The sequence below is a fragment of the Amaranthus tricolor genome, chromosome 1 (genome assembly GCF_026212465.1).
Source record: "Amaranthus tricolor cultivar Red isolate AtriRed21 chromosome 1, ASM2621246v1, whole genome shotgun sequence".
NCBI classification, from domain to species: Eukaryota; Viridiplantae; Streptophyta; class Magnoliopsida; order Caryophyllales; family Amaranthaceae; genus Amaranthus; species Amaranthus tricolor.
The window spans coordinates 14,044,694-14,067,690 of record NC_080047.1 but is presented as its reverse complement, the minus strand read 5'-3'; the positions used below and the strand labels follow the sequence as shown (position 1 = coordinate 14,067,690).

The following is a 22,997-nucleotide window of genomic DNA, read 5'->3' as shown; positions in this document are numbered from 1 at the left end:
TTATAGTTGTATGGTGGTCTATATTTGAGTGTTTTTCATTGTTTCATACACAATTAATTCATCTCTTTCTGTTTTATTACACAAATATTCCCATTTACTCTTAATTCTTCTTAATCCTTTTGATATAAGTGTCACTTAACAGTTAGATATATTCTTCTAAATACATTAATTTCTTGTAATGGTGTAGTCATCTTCACAATTCTTTGGTCATAATTATTTTACAACAAGAAGTTCAGTAGATGAAAAACAAATTGATTTATCAATATACACTTATGTTGCATCCAAGAATACAACCACATTTTGTTTTTGGAAGGGAAGTCAAGCAATTCACATTCTCTAGAGTCTAGACTTAATTGATTGTGATTGTTTTATTTAACTGTTGTGATGTACTCTAACTGTTGAGTTGAGCTCTTAAATTTTTGAATAGGAACTGGACTTAAATACAACTACATTTGGGAAAAATTTGTCAGTGAGGGTAATCAAATTGTTCAGCCAGCTCTTGATTCACTCCAAGGTATAATTCCTTTAATGCTCAGCCAGCTATTTTCATTAATATTTATTTATGGATATCTATCTCAGTTTCTTTCTAACACAAAAACAAGCTAAGCTTGTCCCTTTCTCTAAGGTTCACACAATTGAAGCATTCATCACTAAAATCAAAGTATTAAAAGAATTAAGGTATTTAGGGAATAATGTGAGTATTTATTAGAGCATAATCGAAAGTGAAATAAAGTTGGTGCAGCAATTATAGATCAAAACACAAGCTAATAAAAAACTGTGTCAAGGACATTAAGGTTAGGGCCAATGGAAAAAGAGCTTTTATATAGGTAGAAGTAGTAATTTAATTACTCATACTAGTACATTGAACAAAGAATTAAAGTAGGTAAACTAGCTATTCTATGAGTGACTAATAACTAGTACTAAAATAAGGGGATGCTTCCCTGTTACAATAAACCTTAAGCTATCTCTAAAATACAACTCTAGTCAACCATGGCTATATCAGCTCTCACATCTCTTTTTTAAGTCCCATATAAAAAAATACAAATATAAATAAAAGCTTTATAGTCATAATTTTTGTTAACAGATTTGTGCAGCTTTCCTGCTACAACAAGGCAAATAGAGTATGACATGCGTATTTGTTGGGCCAAGGCGGGGTATCACATTCGAGATGGACCTCTTTTTCTTCATAAAACTTGGTACAAACAACTTAAGTCAATGTTCCCCAATAAAATTGGATCTTGGAAGCCTTGGGATCTATTAGAACAAGCTTGTGGTTTAGAGGTTAAGAATCCCCATAGATCAATTAGGAGGGGGTGTCCCTTATGGAATGGTACTTATTATTGTCTAAACGAGATACATATAGTTGATGAAGGAGCCATTAATGTTGAATATATGAGGAAATTGTTCAAAAACAATCGTCCAGTAGTTGCGGTGATTGAAATTCGAGCTGACTACCCACGTTACACTGAGAGTCCTTACCTTGGGGTCAATGAAAATGGTCAATTGGAAGAGTTAATGTATCATCCTGATGGTAAGAGAGTCACACATGCTGTAGTTTTAGTTGGGGAGTGTGAAGTTGAAGAAGTAAACATCTACGGCATTGATAAGGGTATCTATTGGATCTATCAAAATGCCTTAGTAGAGGGACAAGGAGTTGGCACCTCAAGTTTTCTTCCAAATGGCATGAGTATATTGCATCCTCGGGTGGTGATAGAAGTGTATTTGGGTATATCATACCCACCAAATGTCCTCGCTCTTCCTGAACATGCTAAGAAAATACTTGATTTTCAAGTTAGGAAGGAGCATAAGTACAAGAATGATTCCAATGCTTTGAAGAACTACCAAAATTTGGAAGAAGAATTAAGATCAACAAAGGTTCAGCTAGAGGAATCAGACAAGAAACTTCGACACGAACAAATGCTCAATCATGCGTTGAAGAGGAACCATGAGAGACAAGTGGAGGCACTAAACACAGAAATAGCAAGATTGAAGAGAAAAGCTGGAGAAAGTTGAAATTGAAGGTAAATAACTTGTATGATCAGAAATACCTTTTTGAAAAAATGTAGTACTCATCTACTTGTGAGCACATTCACAACTAAAAAACTTGTTTGCATTTGGTCGTATATTTCCTGGTATATTCTATTTATACATGTGAAAGCATTAGGAGATATGTGACAACTGGCAACTATTTTTTTAGGTGTTTAATTTCTTGGAGTTAGTCTCCCATTGCCAACCATTTGTTTAGTTTTGATTTTTGATAACTAGATTATTTTTCATATTGCGTGGGATTGTTGCTTAATCATCTCCATGATATATATGTTTTGTTTGTTCTTTCATCAACGATTCTTTGAGCAGCTGATAAGTGCAATTATTTGTACATTCCTGACGAGTTCAGCCTTTGGTTTGTTACAGATTTGTATATGTTGATCTTCAGGCTATTCGTAAAGAAGTGCAATGCCCAATATGTCTTGGTATTTTCACTTTAATACAGTTGCATTTGTTGGTTTGATATTTGTTAACACGTACAAACAGGGATTTACTTCTGCATCAAAACCTTCTCATCACTCTCAAAATATTTCAATAATATGCTCTATGTTGAAGCTTGAACATTTTCTTAAATTCTGTTTTCTCAAATATATATATATATATATATATATATATATATATATATATATATATATATATATATATATATATATATATATGCAGTCTTAGAAGTTAATAGTGATGAAAGTAAATCAATTACCAATAAACTAAATATTAATTGATACTAAAATTAAATAAATAAACAAGTTTAATAGATTATTACATTAACTTTTTGTGACTTAGTATTTGTCCATTGGGAACAATCTCCTGTGTCATTGTCAAAGACCCCATGCGTTCGTGTAAATATTTCGTAGGGCGTGGGTCTTTGACCTTTTGATTGTTCCTGAAATAATTTAAAAAAACGACTTAAAACTAACATAAGATAACAAAAAAATTCAATATAATAATACTTTATTTACAAAATACTCACCAAATCCCGCATTGTTTTTGCGTGCGGGATTGAGCCACCTATATGGGTGGCTTCAGCTCTGTCTTTTCCTCCACGTCTGTTGGAGGAATTTCTAGCCGAAACGGCTTTATTATCTGGGCGTTCCCAATCCGCCTTCCATCGCGCCCAGGTCTCATTATCGATGGAAGGAGGTTTAAATTCGGGCTTGCTTTTCAACGTCTTACGCCATTTGAAAAGCATATCCGCATAACGCTTTGCGGCTTTCTCTTCCCACGACCTTCGAACAAAATGTTCAAGACGAGGGTCCCATTTGTATTGTTTCTAAACAAATAAATATTCCATCAAATATATTACTTAAAATAATTTATACATAACAAATTCAAAAAATAAACAACAAAATAATAATTTTACCTTAAACTCATTAAAATAAAAATCTTTGGTGTGTTTTGTCACACCCTTCCAAGTACTACCTTCGGCATCTTGCCTATGATTGAAGGTAGCCCTTATTTTCGATGCGATGGTGTTTCCGGAAATCGGATTAAATCTTACAATAATTAAGAAAATTAGTAAACATTGAAATTTTAATATTGAAAAAATATAAATGATAATAACATGATTAAAATATTTACTTGTTTATTATTGGTAGCCATGGAAGATCCGGACGAGGATCGTCTCCATCATCCTCTTCCATATTTTCAACAGAATCACTTGGAGTATTTTCAGTACTCCCTTGAACTCGGTTATTGTTATCTTCGTCGTTATTATCGTCGTGGCTACTCGACAAATTATTCAAGAAATAGTTGGTAGCCCAATCATTATGGTCGTCGTTGCTCATTTTCCCTACAATATTTATTTTAAATCCTAATATTATTTTTCACTAAAATCAATCTTATCTATACAATAAAATGTCCCAATTTATCTTATCTATACTAAAATCAATCTTATCTAAAAAATTCGAAACTCATAATAACAAAATATTAAAAAACGCATTAAATAAAAAAAAAATTACTCCGAAATTCATAATTCAAAAGTTACATATTAAATAAAAAAAATCTAGAAAAAAATATAACATAAAACATGCTCAAAGTATACCATAATTCATAATTCGAAAATATAAATTACTCCGAAATTCAAAAAACGCATAAAAAAAATGAAAAATACTCAAGTTATACCATAATTCGAAAATGTTAAAAACATATAAAAAATGATATATAGAGAAGAACACATAATTTATCATCAAGAACACATGCTCAAGTTATAAAAAATGATTTATAGACAAGAACACATAATTCGAAATTCGAAAAATGATTCGGAATCAAACATAAAAAAAAAAAAAGAAAAGCATTCAAACATAATTTATCATCATCATCATCATCAAAAACACATTGAAATAATTTAAAAAATAAACAATAAACACTAACCTTTTAATAAAAATATGAGTTCTTTAGAGTTGTAGATGAGTAGAAATTGAAGATAAAAGAAAATTAATAGAGAAGGAAAATGAAGGTAAATGAAGAACTCGAAGGATTAAACGATGAGTAGAAGTTGAAGTAAAATGAAGAAGAATAATGCGGTTTACGTAAGAAATGAGAAATTAGGGCTTCTTTTGGCGTTTTGTCTTCTGAAGTGGGCGACCGCTTAGCGTCTGGAATAGTGGTCGCTGAGTCGTCGCCAAACCTCGGGAATGAACACTGATGACTTGCTGCAGTGGAAAAGTTATTTGGCGCAGCTTTTGACAAGACAAGACGTCGCTGCCTGCAATGACACGACCTGACTGTTTGACTTCTTCGTCTGGCGACCAGACGTGCAGTCGCGAACTCGTCGCTAACTTGTCGCTAAGCTTCGGTAATTGGTCAGCAGGACGGCTGTGCAGTTACCTTTATTTAATACTATTAATTTCATTATTATTATTATTACGATTATTACCTCTCATTATTATTATTATTATTATTATTATTATTATTACTATTATTATTAATTTCATTATTATTATATTTATTATGATTATTAATTTTATTATTATTATTATAATTATTAATTTTATTATTATTATTATTATTTTTATTACAAATGTTATCGTTATTAATATTATTATTATTGTTAAAATCAATATTATAATTATTATTATTATTATAACTACAAAATATTAATAATTCGAAAGATTATAATTAAATTGTATTAAATATTACAAAATATTAAATAATTACATATAAAAAATTAAATTAATCTTCATCACTAAAATAATCGTCGTTCTCAACATCTTCATCTTCGGATTGTTCGTCTTCTGACAGTACAAGATCCACATCTTCTTCAGTATCTTCATCATTATCATGCACCTGTTGAACAATGACGCCAGATGGATCAAGAAGCGGTGTGTGGGATACATCTTCTTCAATTTCAATATGGTCCCTATTTTCTTCTTGGAAAGCAGCATCTTTGGATTCATGTTCTAATTCTTTGTCAAATTTGTTCTGTTTGACTTTGCAAACTGCTCTCCAATCTTTTAAATTTTGTCTTGTACTCGGATATGGAAGATAATACACTTGACATGCTTGACTTGCTAACACAAACGGATCATATAAACGATACGAGCGACGTTGATGTATGTCAACTAACTTATATCGTTTATGAATATTTGTTCCGCGGCTATTTCCAGTAGTAGTTGGGTCATACCAATGACATTTGAACAACGTTACTCTTTTGATAGGTATCCCCGGGTATTCAACCTCTACGATTTCAAGCAAATGCCCGTAAAAATCTTCTTCGTCACGACTGTTGTCAGCAGCTTTGACGCACACTCCGCTATTGTCTGCTAATTTATTTGATGCATGACGTACTGTATGGAATCTGTATCCGTTCGTGTAACAGACGTTGTAACTCCGAGCATATTTTAGTGGTCCTTCAGCAATCTGCTTCAAAATGTCACTGTTCACTCGGTTATCGAATGATCCTTGTCTTGCCTGTAACACAAATGGAAATAACTTTATGAATTTAATTAACGTAAAACTAACATACATATATAATAACTAACGTAATAGATGAACAACATACTGCAGTTCTGAACGCATCAGTGAAATTATCTTGCACATACGCTTCAATCCTCTGACTTGACCAATTCGGTTGATGTCTTTGAATTGAACTTTTAAACTCAGATACAAATACATCCACCTCTGGACAGTTCATTAACACGTATCTATGTGCAATCTCGTAATCTCTTTCATCCAAAATATATGCTACTCCTTTTCCATGAAATCTTATTGGATGACTGAAGATTGTGAATACATCATTTACAACATTGTTGTAACTTCCATCGTCATTCCTAGGAAGGTCTCTGACCCTACATCGCACATGTGGCTCAAAATAATGGGAAACAAAATGCGATGCTTCCTCGGTTAAATATGCGTTGCATATCGACGCTTCAACATGAGCTTTATTTTTGACATTCAGTTTCAAATGTCTAAGGTACCTGTTCGGAAAAGTTAGTTCACTGGTAGAATAATGAAAAATTTAATTGCATATGATTTATATACCTCTCAAATGGATACATCCATCTGTATTGGACCGGTCCTGCAATTCTAGCCTCATATGCCAAATGGATCGGAAGGTGTTCCATGCTATCAAAGAATGTGGGTGGAAAGATTGTCTCTAGTTTGCAGATGATAACCGGAATATCTGCTTCCATTTTCCTCAAATCCTCCACACATAGCTTTGTGGTAGTCAAACTTCTAAAATATAAGCTCAACTCCGTAAGCGCTTCCCAAACCTTCACCGGTAGCAATTCTCTAAATGCAATTGGAATTAAACGTTGCAGGAAAACATGACAATCGTGACTTTTCATGCCAAACAATTGATGCTTGGCCATGTCAATATTCCTTGCCATATTGGAGACATAACCTGACACATCATATGTACAAATACCCTCCTCCCACAACATATTCAACTCTCGTATTAGAGGTTGAAGATATAAGTCAATGTTGTGCTTTGGATTACTCGGCCCAGGGACAATCACGGTCAAGAACATATACGGCTTCTTCATGCACATCCATGGCGGAAGATTGTATGGTGTTAAAATGACAGGCCACGATGAATACTGTTGACCCGAACTTCCAAATGGGTTAAAACCATCTGTACACAAACCAAGCCGCACGTTTCGAGTCTCCAATGCAAAGTCTGGATGAATGTCGTTAAATGTCAACCACGCTTCAGCATCGGACGGATGTATCATCTCTCCATCCTTAGTGCGGTGTTCTGCATGCCACCTCATATGCTTAGCTGTTGCCTCTGAAGCATACAATCTTTGTAATCTGGGCCCTAGGGGAAAATAATGAAATTGTTTCCGCGAAACCTTATCACCCTTACTGTTTCTTCTCCATCTAGAAGTTTCACAAATGTAACAGCAAGTTGCATTCGCATTATTCCCCCAATATATCAAACATCCGTTAGGACAACAATCTATCTTCTCAACAGGTAATCCAAGAGCAGCTATTTGTTTTTTCGTTTCGTAGAAGTTGTTTACCATCGTATTCTCTTCTGGTAACACTTCGTTGACAATACCACAAATATCGTCGTAACACCTCTCAGTGAGACGATGGTCTGTCTTCAGGTTTGTAAGTCGACCAATAATAGACATCTTCGTGTGATTTTTACAACCTTCATACAGAGGACTATTTACAGAATTTAACATTTCAAAAAATTGTTGACACTGTGGGTTTGGATTTTCGTCAACATGTACCGGTGGTTCATTATCTACTGGCTCTACATTATACTGTGAGGGAAAAAAGTCATGGTAATTGCCTGGAAACACACTTGCTGCTGCATCATGCACCATCTGTGCGTATGGATTTGGATTATTTGACGATTGCTCTCCGACTTCCGCTGCAACATCAGATGTTGTTCCTATCTCTGTGTTCTGATGATATTCCCACTCATAGTAATTTTCAACAAACCCCCTTCTCATTAGATGTTCCCTTATTTCATCTGCTTCCTTAAAACAACAATTTTTACACTTTTTACAAGGACATCTAATCTCAGAACTCATGCTTTGTGAACGAGCAAAATCTAAAAACTCTTCCAACCCTCTCATAAATCTTAAACTAAACTTTCCATTTTTTTGTCGGTTGTACATCCAACTTCTTTCTTGCCTACAACTCATTTTTAACACCTAAATATAATATAATAACATAATTATTCATGATGTAATTACCAATAAAGTAAGTTAATGACAAAAACAATATATGACAATAACAATATATGACAATAATAATATAATTATTGTAATAAAAACTACTAAAGCAAACTAATGTCAATAAAAACAAAATATAAAATAATAAAAAATATAAAAACTCAAGAAAATAACAATAGAAATTAAATAATAAAATTAAATCAAGTACATATAAAACTCAAGTAAATAACAAAGTAAATAAAATATGTACTAATTCAACAATAAAATTAAATCAAATTATATATACTAAAAACTAAAATTAAATCAAGTAAATAACAAAGTAAATAAAAATAAAATAACGATAGAAACTAAAAATAAATAATAAAAATAAATAAAACTAAATCATATAAAAAAAAACAAAAAACTCACTAACCTCTTCAAGTTTTTTAGCTTCCAATTATATATACTACGATATAACAATCGGATTATTTATAGATACAATGGCCAACGAACGGACACCGCGGAATTCAAATTCATAAAAATGGCGACCAACCGGCTACCAAATAAACTGTCGCCTACTATTTGAAAAATGGACCGTCAAAAACAAAAAGGAAAATTCAATATGGCGACCGCAGAGCGACTACAGCACCCGTCGCCTAGTAACAGGGAAATTTAAAATAAAAAAATAATAATACATGGCGACGACTGGGCGACAAAGATCCCGTCGCCCAGTTACTTTTGACTTTGGCGACCAATTTTTTCCTCGCCATTTCGTCGTCAGTTTGCTTTTTGCGTTGGCGACCACTATTCTTCTCGCCGTGTCGTCGCCAATGGGCGACCAACACTTCCCCTCGCCAATTTTCCATCGCTAATTCATGAGTTTTTGTAGTGGAGCTAGCTTTTTATCAGGAGGACGAAGCTCGCAATAAGCAGGTTTGGGTCTTAGAAGCATTAATAATCTATGAATAATTGATGTTTTATATAATCTTCAATCTCTATCGTTGTCGATAAAGTATCTTATATATCTGAGATTTTTGAACCTTTGCATATAAACATTCCTAAGCTTTAGTAGTTTTTTGTTAAGGAAATGAACTCCAGCCCTGAGTCCATGAATCTCCCAGAGGTTGTATATGTCATATTCTTGTTTTCATCCTTGAGTGGATATTCAATTTCGTTTATAAGCTTAGTATAGTGCAAAATCTCGGATGTGGTCATGGCTGCGGTAACGATCGTGAAACCACTTTTATATTCAATGTGGATGGCTTTGCGGGTCTTGCCGCCTATATTGTGGCTACCATAACTAGTAGCTCAAAAACCTTAACATGCGGTCTCAATGCAATTCTACAGCCGATATTTTGCACTATACCTGACACTTGCATCTTAACCATTAGACTTGTAGTCTCCGAGAGCATTGGGCCCTCGAAACACTTTTTTCTATATTTCTGCATGGGGCTCACTTCATATTTGCATTTTATTCTGTTAGCTGTTAAGCATTAAGATTTTGTCGCACAGATTCAAGAATCTATTACCCAGGTCCTTATAAAACAATCGGAAGCACTTGGCAAGAAGCGTCCTGCAAACAAGGACACGGCAGGCCCATCACAACAGTCTCAAAGTTCTTACCCAAGGAGGAAGAGGAGGAGAAGAAATAGTTCTATTGAATATCAAGACTATGACGACAATGATGATGCACATGATAGTGACAAACAATTTGTTCCAGATGAACATCACAGAGAAATCAAGCCAAGGAAGGCGAGAAATAGGGGTACTGTTGGAGGTTCGCATAGTCCATCAACACCACATTTAAGTGGGGGATTTTTTGACAATAATGTACAACCAAGTAAGGAAGAACAAGGTTTATCTCCTGTGTTGACTAGTGGAACTAAAAGGCTTTCGTGGGGTAGGGGTGGTGCCCGCAGTAACAATAGGCATGGCAAGGTATAGGATGTCACGATTAAAAATGCCCAACGTATCCGCTTAGCCAAGTTAGTTGACTTTCTCCACAACATGGAGGAAAATGGTGATGAGGTATGCGATCTGGCGAGTTATTTAAATATTTTACTGTGGTTTGTCATGTTAGCTTTGATTCATGGCACATTTTAATCGGTTAAACTGCTATTTAAAAGATTCAGTTGCCACTAAACCTTTTGCTACTTTTCATTTGAGGTTGATCTCACGCTTGTTTCTTTGAAAAAGACTAGTGAGGCTGCTGGTTATGTTTATCCATTGGGTGTCAATTTTACTTTGTTTTTAGACTTAGAAGACCACTGAAACGTATATTTTTTCAGAACATAAAGCAGAATTCTGTTTCATTTGTGTTTTTCCATGAAGAATGGTTATGCATTTCAAAATTCTATGATCAATTTACAACATTACTAACGATACCAGCATAGTAGTGGGAATGTGTGCATACACAAATTTTGAGTCAAAGTAAATAAGGCAGGAAAAGGGACAGGACAAAATCTGTATCTATAGCTTTTTTGAAAATAAATCAAGTCCTCTGATTCCTTTTAACCTGGATTTGAGTGATGTTGTATGTACATCAACTTAAGTTTGAAGGTTTTGATTGAAAGTATTCAACTTAGAGCAGAGAAGCTTGTTGATGTGCTTGTTGACTACTTGTTACTATATCGAAATGAATGGTGAAAAAGAATTCACGTGGACGATAATTGAAACTAATCTATTTGTTCTTGTAGGACCCTAATCTTTTGTGATTAAGGCTTTGATGTTGTTGTATGAGATTCTCTGAGAGAACTTTTGCCTTGTGATATTTCCATCTTATGGCTTTGATCCATTTCATTGTTTCGTTTTGGGTGTTGAAATATGCAGTTTGCAGCTTTGCAAATGGCATCAAAAGAGGAAAAGTGGGGTTGCAAGATGTCAATGATTCCCACAACCATAACTCAGTTCTCCAACCATGTAACGATAAACAGTCTCAAGTTGTTGATTTGTTACAAGTCGAATTGCATAGATTGAACAGACAAGATGCTGCTCCAGGGGTTGCTGTAGCCAGCACCTGCATTTCAAATGGCGAACGCTTGGTAAGCATACATGCTATATAATTTGCGTACTTCTACATCTCAATCGATTACATTGTATAAATATGTACAAAGCATAACTCCAGCGTTTCTGCCATGTTCGTTAGATTCTATCTTACCCACGAAAGGAAGCCATGTAAAGTATAATTGCTCTTCCTATGAGTGGACTCACGGCCAAGAGCTTCACCATACAGGCAAGAACAAGTGAGTTCTAAATGCCATGCCCTGGAATCTGGATATATTGTTAACCAACCGGAAGAGATACGCCAATTCGAGATACCACATACGTGAAGAATGCCTGTAGTTTTACAGATCCTTTCTTTTACACTATAGTTTAAGTGATCCTTTACAAATTACAATTCTTTTCATACTGCCGATTTATGTAAATAGACTGGTATATTAGGATAAATTAATACCCCTCTTTAGGAATGGGCATAAGTTGATTATAGATGCAGGCAAATAATTTGTGTTTATTAAGAAACAGTTCCTAATTTTCTTTCCTATCATATTATCATACAATCATACAAATTTTATTGGAACGGTTTGGTCCGGTCTAGTCTGGTGTCTTGATTGGTCTGGTTTGGTCTGATTTTTCTGTCAAACCATATCAAATCGGATCGTGTGCAGCCCTATATTGAAAAATTCTAAAGGGCAAGTTTATAAATGATGTACATTTGTCATAATGCTATTGCTTTTAAAATTATATACTACTAGATAATCTCCGTGTGATGCATGGTTTTTTTTCATTTTGATGTAAAAAACAAATAAATTGAATAAATCCGGCATAATATTACATTAATATAGATTATTTCTTAACACACATTTTATTACATTCATGAAAAATGAAATTAAAACTTTTTTTTATAGTTATCATTATAATAATGATGAAGCAGTGGCCATTGTAAATTGTATTTATAATATAATTGTATTTTAGTGTAAGTTTTTTTTAAGTATATTTAAAAATAATATAATTATTTGTAAATGAATAAATGTTTTTTCAAATAAATATAGATCAATGGTGCTTTGTAAATTAAATATCAAAGATAATAATTTGTGCATCTTATTACATACTAGTACTATTTATTACAATGTTTTCAAATTTAATAGTATATGTTATAATCCCAACTAAAGTTTTTAATGATGGTCAAATTAATCATCTTATAATCATCCTTAACATTTAAGATTCTTATAGTTATTGTTATTCAATGACGTTATCTTTTCTTAAAGGAGGGAAAAAATCTTATGAGAAGATGACAACTCATTAATTTTTTGAGTTGCTTAATTATGTTAGATGTGTTTTGTTTTAATATATTGTATAGATGTGTCAAAACTAAAATAACAAGATGGACAAGGATTGATTCTTAGGAGACTAGCCGTGAATTATTTTGTAGCAAAGAAAAAGCTTGAGAAGAGAGCATAGGTAGATGGAAGATGAACAATTAACAAAGGAAATGAAAAACTGCTATAAAGAAAACGTGGGTAATAAATAATTTGTCTTTCAATAAACAATTTTTATTTATTTAAACAAAATTTCTGTTTCTTTAAAGAAAGCTAATTGGGACCATTTTTCATGAGAATTTGTGTCAATTCAAATCTTTTTAAAGAACTTACCTAGCAATGTATGAGAAAATTTGAGAAAAATAAGTAAATTAATATAAGAAATTCAAAAAAAAGTAACTTTAAACTTAATTCTCAAGATAAGCATTTTTTGTCCAGAGCACAAGTTCGGGGTTGTTCGCTGTTATTAACAACGAATAAAGAAGCTTTATTAAAAAAGTCAAGCATTTTACCATTTTTGACTAAACATCTTTATTCGCTCTTATCAACAGCCAACAATTACGAGGCTAATTGTTATTTTCTTGTTCCAATTTTAATTGCTATTTTTTTTTGGGCCATGTCAATTTTACAAGGCTTATTTTAAGGCTTTTAATTATTAAAAAGCTACGATTATCAACTTTCTATAATTGAATAATGCTGTGACATTAATTTCTTTCATTTTATAATTTGATATTATATTAAGATTATAATGTTGTATTGTGTGTGGTTGCTTGGTGCTTTGTGCTGGTGTGCAGAGTTCGGTCTTGCTTAGCATAGCCTCAAGTGTGTGGTGCAGGTGCAGGTGCTGGTGAAAGTTAATGCAATGTCAAGTATGTTGTTGTTCAATATCCTTGTGTCAAGTCTTCTCTACATTAAAAAGATGCATTTTCATCAGAATAGTGATAAGAAGCATTAGTATTCTGTTATTATAGTTGTTCCTTGTATGTGTATTTAGAAGTTTGTATTAGGTTGTTATAAAGGTTGTTAGGTTCTTGTAACAACCCTTCTTTTGTCTTTTTCCTTTTCTTGTTTTGTCTTGTAAACTATATATACATAGCTTCCTTTTGTAAAAATCTTAGTTATGTGATAATAAAAAATCTTTCTGTTTTCTCTCTCTTTGTTCTTCTTTTGTTTCCTGAGAGTTTTATTGCGAGTGAAACATTCAAATCCATAAAAAGACAGTAGTGTGCAAATGTCTTCATAGAAAGCAGTCATTTGGTAATCATTAAGGTACACAGTCACATACACCTGTGTCAAACAATCAGATATATACATGCTTGACACTAACAGTTTGTGCAACTTAACAACATATTTAGCGTAAGTACTAATGGTTACCAAGAGGAAGAAGAAACAGAACAAAGTCTGGCCTTGCAAATGATTTAGTTCTGCATTTGGTGAAAATTTCACATTTGTTTGATGATGATTAGATGATATCTTCTACAATACATTCTTTATTTAGTCGAGTTTGAAAGTTTGATATTTGTTTTAGTCAAGTTTGAAGTAATCTTATGTTTCTAGCTTTTTTATTTCTTATTTTAATTTCACATTTTTAGTGATTCTTGTGTTTCTATCTTTTTGATTTCTCATTTTAATTTCACATTTTAATTTTTTGATTCTTGTGTTTATAATTTCACATTTTAGTGATTCTTGTGCTTCTAACTTTTCGATTTCTCATTTTCAGTTCTTACATGATAAGCTTCATTTTGCATGCAGTCTTATCAAAACAAGGTTATTTTGTAAATGTACTTTTGATTATGTTATATAAGTTTATGTTTGGATTTGCAGCTCTATGCTTTTTAATTAGGTACAATGAAGTGTTGTAACTCACTAAGAGTTTCTGATTGATGATTGTGTGTACAGAATCTGTTGCATTACTCAATTTCTATATTTTTTTAAATTTATTATTTTTAAAACCAAACATTGTCTATTAACAGTTTTCATTTTAGTTTATCTAAACAAAATGTGAATGAAACCAGAAAATGAAATGTAAACTAATGAAACCCAAACTCTAAAGTTTTTTGGTGAGATTGCAGCTATGATAATGTGATTGAATCCCAGAAATGCGGTTTACCGCATGCTCATTTCTTAATTATTTTAAAGCATGGGTCAAAGATTAGGCAGCCAAAACAATTTGATAAGTTTGTTTGTGATGAGATTCCATTACTGTCCGAGCCATATCTTCGTGGCCTTATGTTGTATCATATGATGAATGGCCCTTGTGGTTCATTTAAGCCAGAGAATCCTTGTATGGTGAAGTACAGTGGTAAACGCGTATGTAGAAACCGATTAAGAATTAAAATTTTGTATTCAACTGAAAATTAAATGTTGTATTCAGCTTAGAAGAAATATAATGAAATAGAAAATGAGATGAGGAATGTAGTGGAGAATGAACATAAGAGATAGAAAATGAGAGGGAGTGTTAAAAGGAAGTTTGCATAAACTAATTTTTATAGCTTGAAGTTATATTATGTGGAACTTCTCAAAGTAAACCGTGCGCTTGCAGTTATTAAAATTTGCACCTATCAAGTTTTTGGCGCCGTTGCTGGGGAGGCGACGCATAATCCTTTTGTTTTGTTGATTGATCTACTTTACACTTGCTTGTTGTCCCCTATCCTAGACCCCTTTGTGTTTAAGTTCTTTGAATGCATAGAAGAGCTCGATCTCTAGAGCAATACGACCTAGAGATCGAAGCTACTGCCCGTAGACTGAATGCCGAACGCCTAAGGCGGTTAAGGCGACAACAAGACCAAATGGCCAACAATGCTAACCGATCCTTTGGCCAACTGGGTGCGCCCACGCTCACCCAAACTTCCATTCCATGTATCGTCAAATCCGATTTCGGTACATAACGATTATTCATATTAACTTTTCATAATTTTTAATTATTAACAATTAGAGATATTAACGATTGAATAAGTGAATTGGATAAAGTGTATAAAGCAAATGAGACATTAGTAATGAATTGAAGGAAGTATTATTATGGGGTCAACGAGCCCTAATCTGATGGGCCTAGTCAAAAGGCCCAAAACCCCTAGAAGTCAGTCAAGATATCAAGAGAGCCCACCTTAAGGGTGAAATTACCAAAATACCCCTGGAACAATCAACTCATGTCATTTATTGCCATATAAATACCCTTATTTATTACCATTTAAGGTATGTCTTTTTCTCACCAAAAACTCCCTCTCTCTCAACTACTAACATTTATTTCTTGTTCCACATTTCCGACCACTGACTAGAGCGTCGGAGAGGCTTTTCGGGAAGCAACCCCCGAATAAGTGACTCTCTGTTCATTTTGCAGGTCAATAGCCGAACCCAATTTGAGTATTCGGACTCTTCAGCAGCAGGATCCATTTTACAAAGGGTCTCTTCCTTCTCACGTTAAGTTGACCAATTTCTTTGCATAAACAAATATTCATAATTCATGATTGCAACATTTTTTTAGTTGCAAAATAATAATAACCAAACATTACAAAACATTTATTAAAGTATATTTTTAAAGACACTTAAAAAAAAGAGTATATTTTTAAAGAAAAGAAAAAAAACTGTCATCAATTAAACTTCAAAAACTTATTGAAAATTTGCTATTATCAGAAAGCTACTTCTCGATCTTCTCGGTTGTTCTCCTTTCATCCTCTGCACCGTTCTTCTCCTCTTCCCCTCTCCGACCACCGTCAGTCATCTGCCGGTGTGAGTCCAATCATGATCAACCGTCTACCGCTGTATGTACTTTTATTTCTCTGTTTCTCGATCTATCTGAAATACAAGAATTAGTATGGATTTTATAGTTTCTTCCATCGGTTTCTTCAATCTGTTTCTTCAATTGAATTTGGGATTTAGATATTGATGATGATTATGAATTGTTTCGTCAATTTGTTTATAACAAGTACAACTTAGGGTTTACAAAAAATGATGATGCCCTTTCAATAAGCATTTTCCCCTGTCGCTATCAACAACCTCAATTCGTCAAATCTTCGTCCAAATTTACATTCCCTTAACATAAGAGTGAGTTGTTTGGTGTAGGTTGTGTTTATATGCTTAGTTATTGTTTGGGGTTGTTTTAACCAATTTCTAAACGAGATAAGCTTGTATCTTAAAAGATTAGGGTGTTTATTCTTGATCTTAATTTAGTGATTGTTAAAAAAAAAACTCATATATGACAAGAGGCTTTACGATGCACTTTGTTTGTCCATTACCATTTCTCCACTCTGTTATATGTTCCTTTGGCTACTTAGGATTTACATTATTTTGCACTCCCTTTATGTTCCACTTTGTCCCCCAGAGATGTAACCCAATTGATACATCCCGAGGACGAGGAGGATCACATTGAAGGGCATCGTGATCAAACTCTTAGAGGTGCTCAAAGATTATTGGAGCACTACAACAGTGGAAAGGTGATTATAGCCTTGTTTTTTCCCCCTAGAAGTCCTTGTTTTTTCCGCTTTTAGTCTTCTATTGTTTGTGTTTTTGTTGTCTTTTGTTAACCATGCATAATTTACAGGGTACCAACTATGAGCTTGTAGAAGCGTTGAGAAGTGGTGCCATAATGATGCCTGATGGTATTGCGCTCCATTGCAATTTCACAGCTAAACCAGCCAATCAGGATTCCGGTTCTTCCATTAAGCTCTTCTTTGGCGAGATGCTCATTGGTCCAGACGATGTTGATAAAGTCACTTATTGTGATATATTAAATGGTGGAGTTTCTTTTCTCTTTAAGAAAATGATTAAGAGAACAAATTGTTTGACTTCTTATTCTTCACTCAACAAGAATCATAATATATATCTATTTATAATTGGAATGAAATGGTCCGAGTTATTCCACATACGACCTTTTTTATCGTCATTAATTGTGAATAATTTCTAATGTCCGTAGGTAAATCTCATGGCTCCAAGGATTGCGGAGAAAACGCCGACATTAAGCATCCCCCTGCTGAACTTTTAACGCGCAGTTATTATGATGTTTCCGATACTATACGTAATCGCTCACATACTCGCTTGGGTGGCAGTTCAGTCATTTGTTTTACTTATTTAATGTTACGTTGATTTTGATCTTGAATTTTTGGTTGAATTCTCAGGTGAGATGTCGCCAAAGAGATGTGCAACTGTGCCTCTTAATTCTGCAAAGAAGCAAAAAACTTTGGAATATGGGTAATGATGTTATAAAAACAAGTTAAATGGAATTTTATTGCTTTTTGTATTTTTTTCTTTTAGTAAATCAATTGTGGAGCAAGGTTACGTAAGGGATGACCTCAAATATTCTCAATATTTAATTTATGTTACCTATGATGTTTCATGAAATTATTATTGTGGATTTGTTGTTTTCTTTCTGTCTCAATTACTTGCTATCACATTTTTGCTTTATGACTTTTGGCTTCTTAGTAGTTCAAATTTGGACAATGAATTCGAGTTTGATGCAATGGAATATCCTCAATCTCCGGTTTGTCCTCCCTACGAGTAAGCTTCATCATCACTTCTATTGTCATGCTTTCAGTAGTCTCCACAAAGTGTGGTTACCTGTTTTATTGACAATAATCTAGTTTATCATGGACTGATTGATATGCATAAGTTGTAGCTTCATGTTTTCTGGCTAGATTGATTAATGTGCACAATGCATCTAGAGTTCAAATTTGGACAATGAATTCGAGTTTGATGCAATGGAATATGTTGGAATCTCTGTTTTCATAACGACATTTTTTTTTGCTGCACTAATTAATCTCGTTGCTGTTCCACTTTTCCCTATGGTTCATCAATCAATTTTATCACCCAAATTTGACATAGATTTTTGTCTTTTTTCCGATTGTTCATTTTATATAACATGTTGTGTATTCTGCCCTTGCGTTTATTTTTCTTATATTAATGTAATTTAGCTTTACCTAACTATGACACTTACATTCTCTTCAGCCGTGGACTAAATTAAGATTACACTCTTAGTCCTTTGCAATTATGCATGATATTACTTGTATGAGACTTTTGGAATGCTTTTGATGCTCATTGTTGTCCCTTGCCATTTCTCCTCTGTGTCGTATGTTCCTATGGCTGGAAAGGATTTACATAATTTTGCTTTTCCTTTCTACTCCTCGGCATTCTTGTTCTCCTCTATAGATAACCCTTGCAGAGATAAGGCTTATGTCTATGAAATAAATTCTTGTTATGGAAACCCATGTTTTCTGATTACTGTTTTGCACTCAAAACTCATTTCATGATCAAGGTATCCCGAGGACGAGGAGGATCACATTGAAGGGCATCGTCGTCAAACTCTTAGAGGTGCTCAAAGATTATTGGAGCACTACAACAATGAAAAGGTGATTATAGCCTTGTTTTTTCCCCCCTAGAAGTCCTTGTTTTTTCTGCTTTTAGTCTTCTATTGTTTGTGTTTTTGTTGTCTTTTGTTAACCATGCATAATTTACAGGGTACCAACTATGAGCTTGTAGAAGCGGTGACAAGTGGTGCCATAATGAAGCCTGATGGTATTGCGCTCCATTGCAATTTCACAGCTAAACCAGCCAATCAGGATTCCGATTCTTCCATTAAGCTCTTCTTTGGCGAGATGCTCATTGGTCCAAACGATTTTCATATAGTCACTTATTGTGATATATTAAATGGTGGAGTTTCTTTTCTCTTTAAGAAAATGATTAAGAGAACAAATTGTTTGACTTCTTATTCTTCACTCAACAAGAATCATAATATATATCTATTTATAATTGGAATGAAATGGTCCGAGTTATTCCACATACGACCTTTTTTATCGTCATTAATTGTGAATAATTTCTAATGTCCGTAGGTAAATCTCATGGCTGCAAGGATTGCGGAGAAAACGCCGACATTAAGCATCCCCCTGCTGAACTTTTAACGCGCAGTTATTATGATGTTTCCGATACTATACGTAATCGCTCACATACTCGTTTGGGTGGCAGTTCAGTCATTTGTTTTACTTATTTAATGTTACATTGATTTTGATCTTGAATTTTTGGTTGAATTCTCAGGTGAGATGTCGCCAAAGAGATGTGCAACTGTGCCTATTAATTCTGCGAAGAAGGAAAAAACTTTGGAATATGGGTAATGATGTTATAAAAACAAGTTAAATGGAATTTTATTGCTTTTTGTATTTTTTTCTTTTAGTAAATCAATTGTGGAGCAAGGTTACGTAAGGGATGACCTCAAATATTCTCAATATTTGATTTATGTTACCTATGATGTTTCATGAAATTATTATTGTGGATTAGTTGTTTTCTTTCTGTCTCAATTACTTGCTATCACAATTTTGCTTTATGACTTTTGGCTTCTTAGTAGTTCAAATTTGGACAATGAATTCGAGTTTGATGCAATGGAATATCCTCAATCTCCGGTTTGTCCTCCCTACGAGTAAGCTTCATCATCACTTCTATTGTCATGCTTTCAGTAGTCTCCACAAAGTGTGGTTACCTGTTTTATTGACAATAATCTAGTTTATCATGGACTGATTGATGTGCATAAGTTGTAGCTTCATGTTTTCTGGCTAGATTGATTAATGTGCACAATGCATCTAGAGTTCAAATTTGGACAATGAATTCGAGTTTGATGCAATGGAATATGTTGGAATCTCTGTTTTCATAACGACATTTTTTTTTTGCTGCACTAATTAATCTCGTTGCTGTTCCACTTTTCCCTATGGTTCATCAATCAATTTTATCACCCAAATTTGACATAGATTTTTGTCTTTTTTCCAATTGTTCATTTTATATAACATGTTGTGTATTCTGCCCTTGCGTTTATTTTTCTTATATTAATGTAATTTAGCTTTACCTAACTATGGCACTTACATTCTCTTCAGCCGTGGACTAAATTAAGATTACACTCTTAGTCCTTTGCAATTATGCATGATATTACTTGTATGAGACTTTTGGAATGCTTTTGATGCTCATTGTTGTCCCTTGCCATTTCTCCTCTGTGTCGTATGTTCCTATGGCTGGAAAGGATTTACATAATTTTGCTTTTCCTTTCTACTCCTCGGCATTCTTGTTCTCCTCTATAGATAACCCTTGTAGAGATAAGGCTTATGTCTATGAAATAAATTCTTGTTATGGAAACCCATGTTTTCTGATTACTGTTTTGCACTCAAAACTCATTTCATGATCAAGGTATCCCGAGGACGAGGAGTATCACATTGAAGGGCATCGTCGTCAAACTCTTAGAGGTGCTCAAAGATTATTGGAGCACTACAACAATGAAAAGGTGATTATAGCCTTGTTTTTTCCCCCCTAGAAGTCCTTGTTTTTTCTGCTTTTAGTCTTCTATTGTTTGTGTTTTTGTTGTCTTTTGTTAACCATGCATAATTTACAGGGTACCAACTATGAGCTTGTAGAAGCGTTGACAAGTGGTGCCATAATGAAGCCTGATGGTATTGCGCTCCATTGCAATTTCACAGCTAAACCAGCCAATCAGGATTCCGATTCTTCCATTAAGCTCTTCTTTGGCGAGATGCTCATTGGTCCAAACGATGTTCATATAGTCACTTATTGTGATATATTAAATGGTGGAGTTTCTTTTCTCTTTAAGAAAATGATTAAGAGAACAAATTGTTTGACTTCTTATTCTTCACTCAACAAGAATCATAATATATATCTATTTATAATTGGAATGAAATGGTCCGAGTTATTCCACATACGACCTTTTTTATCGTCATTAATTGTGAATAATTTCTAATGTCCGTAGGTAAATCTCATGGCTGCAAGGAGTGCGGAGAAAACGCCGACATTAAGCATCCCCCTGCTGAACTTTTAACGCGCAGTTATGATGATGTTTCCGATACTATACGTAATCGCTCACATACTCACTTGGGTGGCAGTTGAGTCATTTGTTTTACTTATTTAATGTTACGTTGATTTTGATCTTGAATTTTTGGTTGAATTCTCAGCTGAGATGTCGCCAAAGAGTGGTGGAGCTACGCCTATGGATTCAGTCAAGGAGAAAACTAGGAAAAATGGGTAATGATGTTATTTCACCTCCCCATTTCTTACTTTTGTTTTTGTTTTTCATGGTATTATAATATAATTATGTGTTTTGTATTTGGTCTTTTAGAAAATCAATTTTGGACCAAGGCTACGATACCAATGATTTGGGATATCCTCCATCTCCGGTTTACACGCCCTATTGGTAAGGATCATGTTTCACAAATAAATTATTGTGTAGAAGATTTTTTCTTCTGAATTTAATTACTTAAAATCTCATTCTTGTTTTATCAATGCACATGTCCATGAAAATTGACTCTATTAAGAAGTGGGAAATGATACACGTACATTAAGTGTATGTGGGGATTACCTACACGAACGAATCAATTCACTAGATTTATAATCTAGTAGAAGTATATAATTATTTTAAATTTTATAAAACCGTGTAGTACACGTGTATCTAACTAGTAGGCAATAAAACACGTGCATGTAGGAACCACAAACATCCTTTCTACCTCTTCATGTTTTTTGTTCTGCCTAGCTTTATTATCTAGTAGGTCTTATTTTTGTATTTGGTGAATTGGAATCCTTAGTGTGTTTTATGATACTTGCCGGAGTCTCTATGAGATTGATTGATTAATAAAGAATAAGTTGTACTACTAGACTTTTACTATTATGAAGTCTTATTTTTGTCAATGTCTGTAGACTGTAGGTAAATTCATGAGTCTGGACTTCTTTTGCGCAGCTACGCCATACAGACTACAGAGTGGTGCGTGATATTTTATATTGCATGGACTGATGATTTGACTATAATGTTTACAAACTCTGTGGAACATGTTTGTATTTTCTCAAGTGCTATATCAGAATTGAGAATACACTCCAAGTTAATTGTTTAAAACAAATGTGCAAAATATTTATTATTATTATTATTATTATTATTATTATTATTAGGCAAAATGTAAGGAATTTCAGAAACCAAAAACTTAAGGCTACTTAATACAAACAAACCCAACAAAGTAAAGAAACTTTTTTTTTCTCAAGTTGTGAACCCACACACACTCTGCACACGCTTTATTATGAGTGATTAGGAGTGTGCAATGGGCCTTCGGCCCTTAAAAAATGGGCTTTATATCGGGTGGGTTTTAAATGTGCCTTTTATTTTGAAAATGAATTGGGCTTTATATGGGCTTTAAATGGGCCTTTATTATTTTAAAATTTGCTTAGTTATGATACATTATTATTAATTATAATAGTTTATAATTTAATTATAATGGACAAGTGCAAATAATAAAATTATAGGACATTTATTTTGATTTAAATCGAAAGCGTAATACACATCTCTATAGATGAGTCCTTTCACTCCCAAGTCCAAACCTTCTAAGTGTTTACAAACACCAAAGCTTTACTGCTTGGAACATTGTTATAGAGTCGATATTCATGAATCGCAAACATCCAAATGAACAATTTAGTGCACAACAAAGAGTATGATCCAACAACTTCGAAGTTGCACGACACAAACCTAACAATACCAAGAAGATCGAGTACAATCCCGAATCATTAA

The 22,997-nt window shown here is 33.6% G+C and overlaps 2 protein-coding genes and 1 long non-coding RNA gene across 4 annotated transcripts; all 3 read left to right on the top strand.

The window, feature by feature from the left end:
• Positions 1–2,204, top strand: LOC130804099 (uncharacterized). Its single transcript, XM_057668467.1, has 2 exons — positions 1–514; positions 1,085–2,204. The coding sequence occupies exon 2, from the start codon at positions 1,129–1,131 to the stop codon at positions 2,011–2,013; it is 885 nt and encodes a 294-aa protein (XP_057524450.1). The 5' UTR covers positions 1–514; positions 1,085–1,128; the 3' UTR covers positions 2,014–2,204.
• Positions 2,205–9,082: 6,878 nt separating this feature from the next.
• Positions 9,083–11,995, top strand: LOC130804047 (uncharacterized). Its single transcript, XR_009039984.1, has 3 exons — positions 9,083–10,184; positions 10,986–11,197; positions 11,302–11,995. It is a non-coding gene; the product is annotated as an uncharacterized LOC130804047 (long non-coding RNA).
• Positions 11,996–15,969: 3,974 nt separating this feature from the next.
• Positions 15,970–22,383, top strand: LOC130803920 (uncharacterized). Of its 2 annotated transcripts, XM_057668188.1 has the most exons (17): positions 15,970–16,230; positions 16,791–16,902; positions 17,010–17,202; positions 17,382–17,483; positions 17,584–17,656; positions 17,888–17,962; positions 18,717–18,810; positions 18,919–19,111; positions 19,291–19,392; positions 19,493–19,565; positions 19,797–19,871; positions 20,627–20,720; positions 20,829–21,021; positions 21,201–21,302; positions 21,403–21,472; positions 21,567–21,641; positions 22,142–22,383. In XM_057668188.1, coding segments are annotated over exons 1-17 (1,647 nt in total). In that variant the 5' UTR covers positions 15,970–16,210; the 3' UTR covers positions 22,143–22,383. The 2 variants fall into 2 exon arrangements, with proteins under 2 accessions (XP_057524171.1, XP_057524251.1); XM_057668268.1 differs by lacking the exon at positions 16,791–16,902 and having other exon boundaries at positions 16,018–16,230.
• Positions 22,384–22,997: the final 614 nt, after the last annotated feature.

Bases quoted from the DNA above. Each gene is read 5' to 3' on its own strand.
- LOC130804099 (XM_057668467.1), top strand. From the start codon at position 1,129: ATGCGTATTTGTTGGGCCAAGGCGGGGTATCACATTCGAGATGGACCT.
- LOC130803920 (XM_057668188.1), top strand. From the start codon at position 16,211: ATGATCAACCGTCTACCGCT. The intron at 19,112-19,290 runs GTGGAGTTTCTT...TAATGTCCGTAG, and splicing joins TTATTGTGATATATTAAATG to GTAAATCTCATGGCTGCAAG. The intron at 21,303-21,402 runs GTAATCGCTCAC...TTGAATTCTCAG, and splicing joins TGATGTTTCCGATACTATAC to CTGAGATGTCGCCAAAGAGT.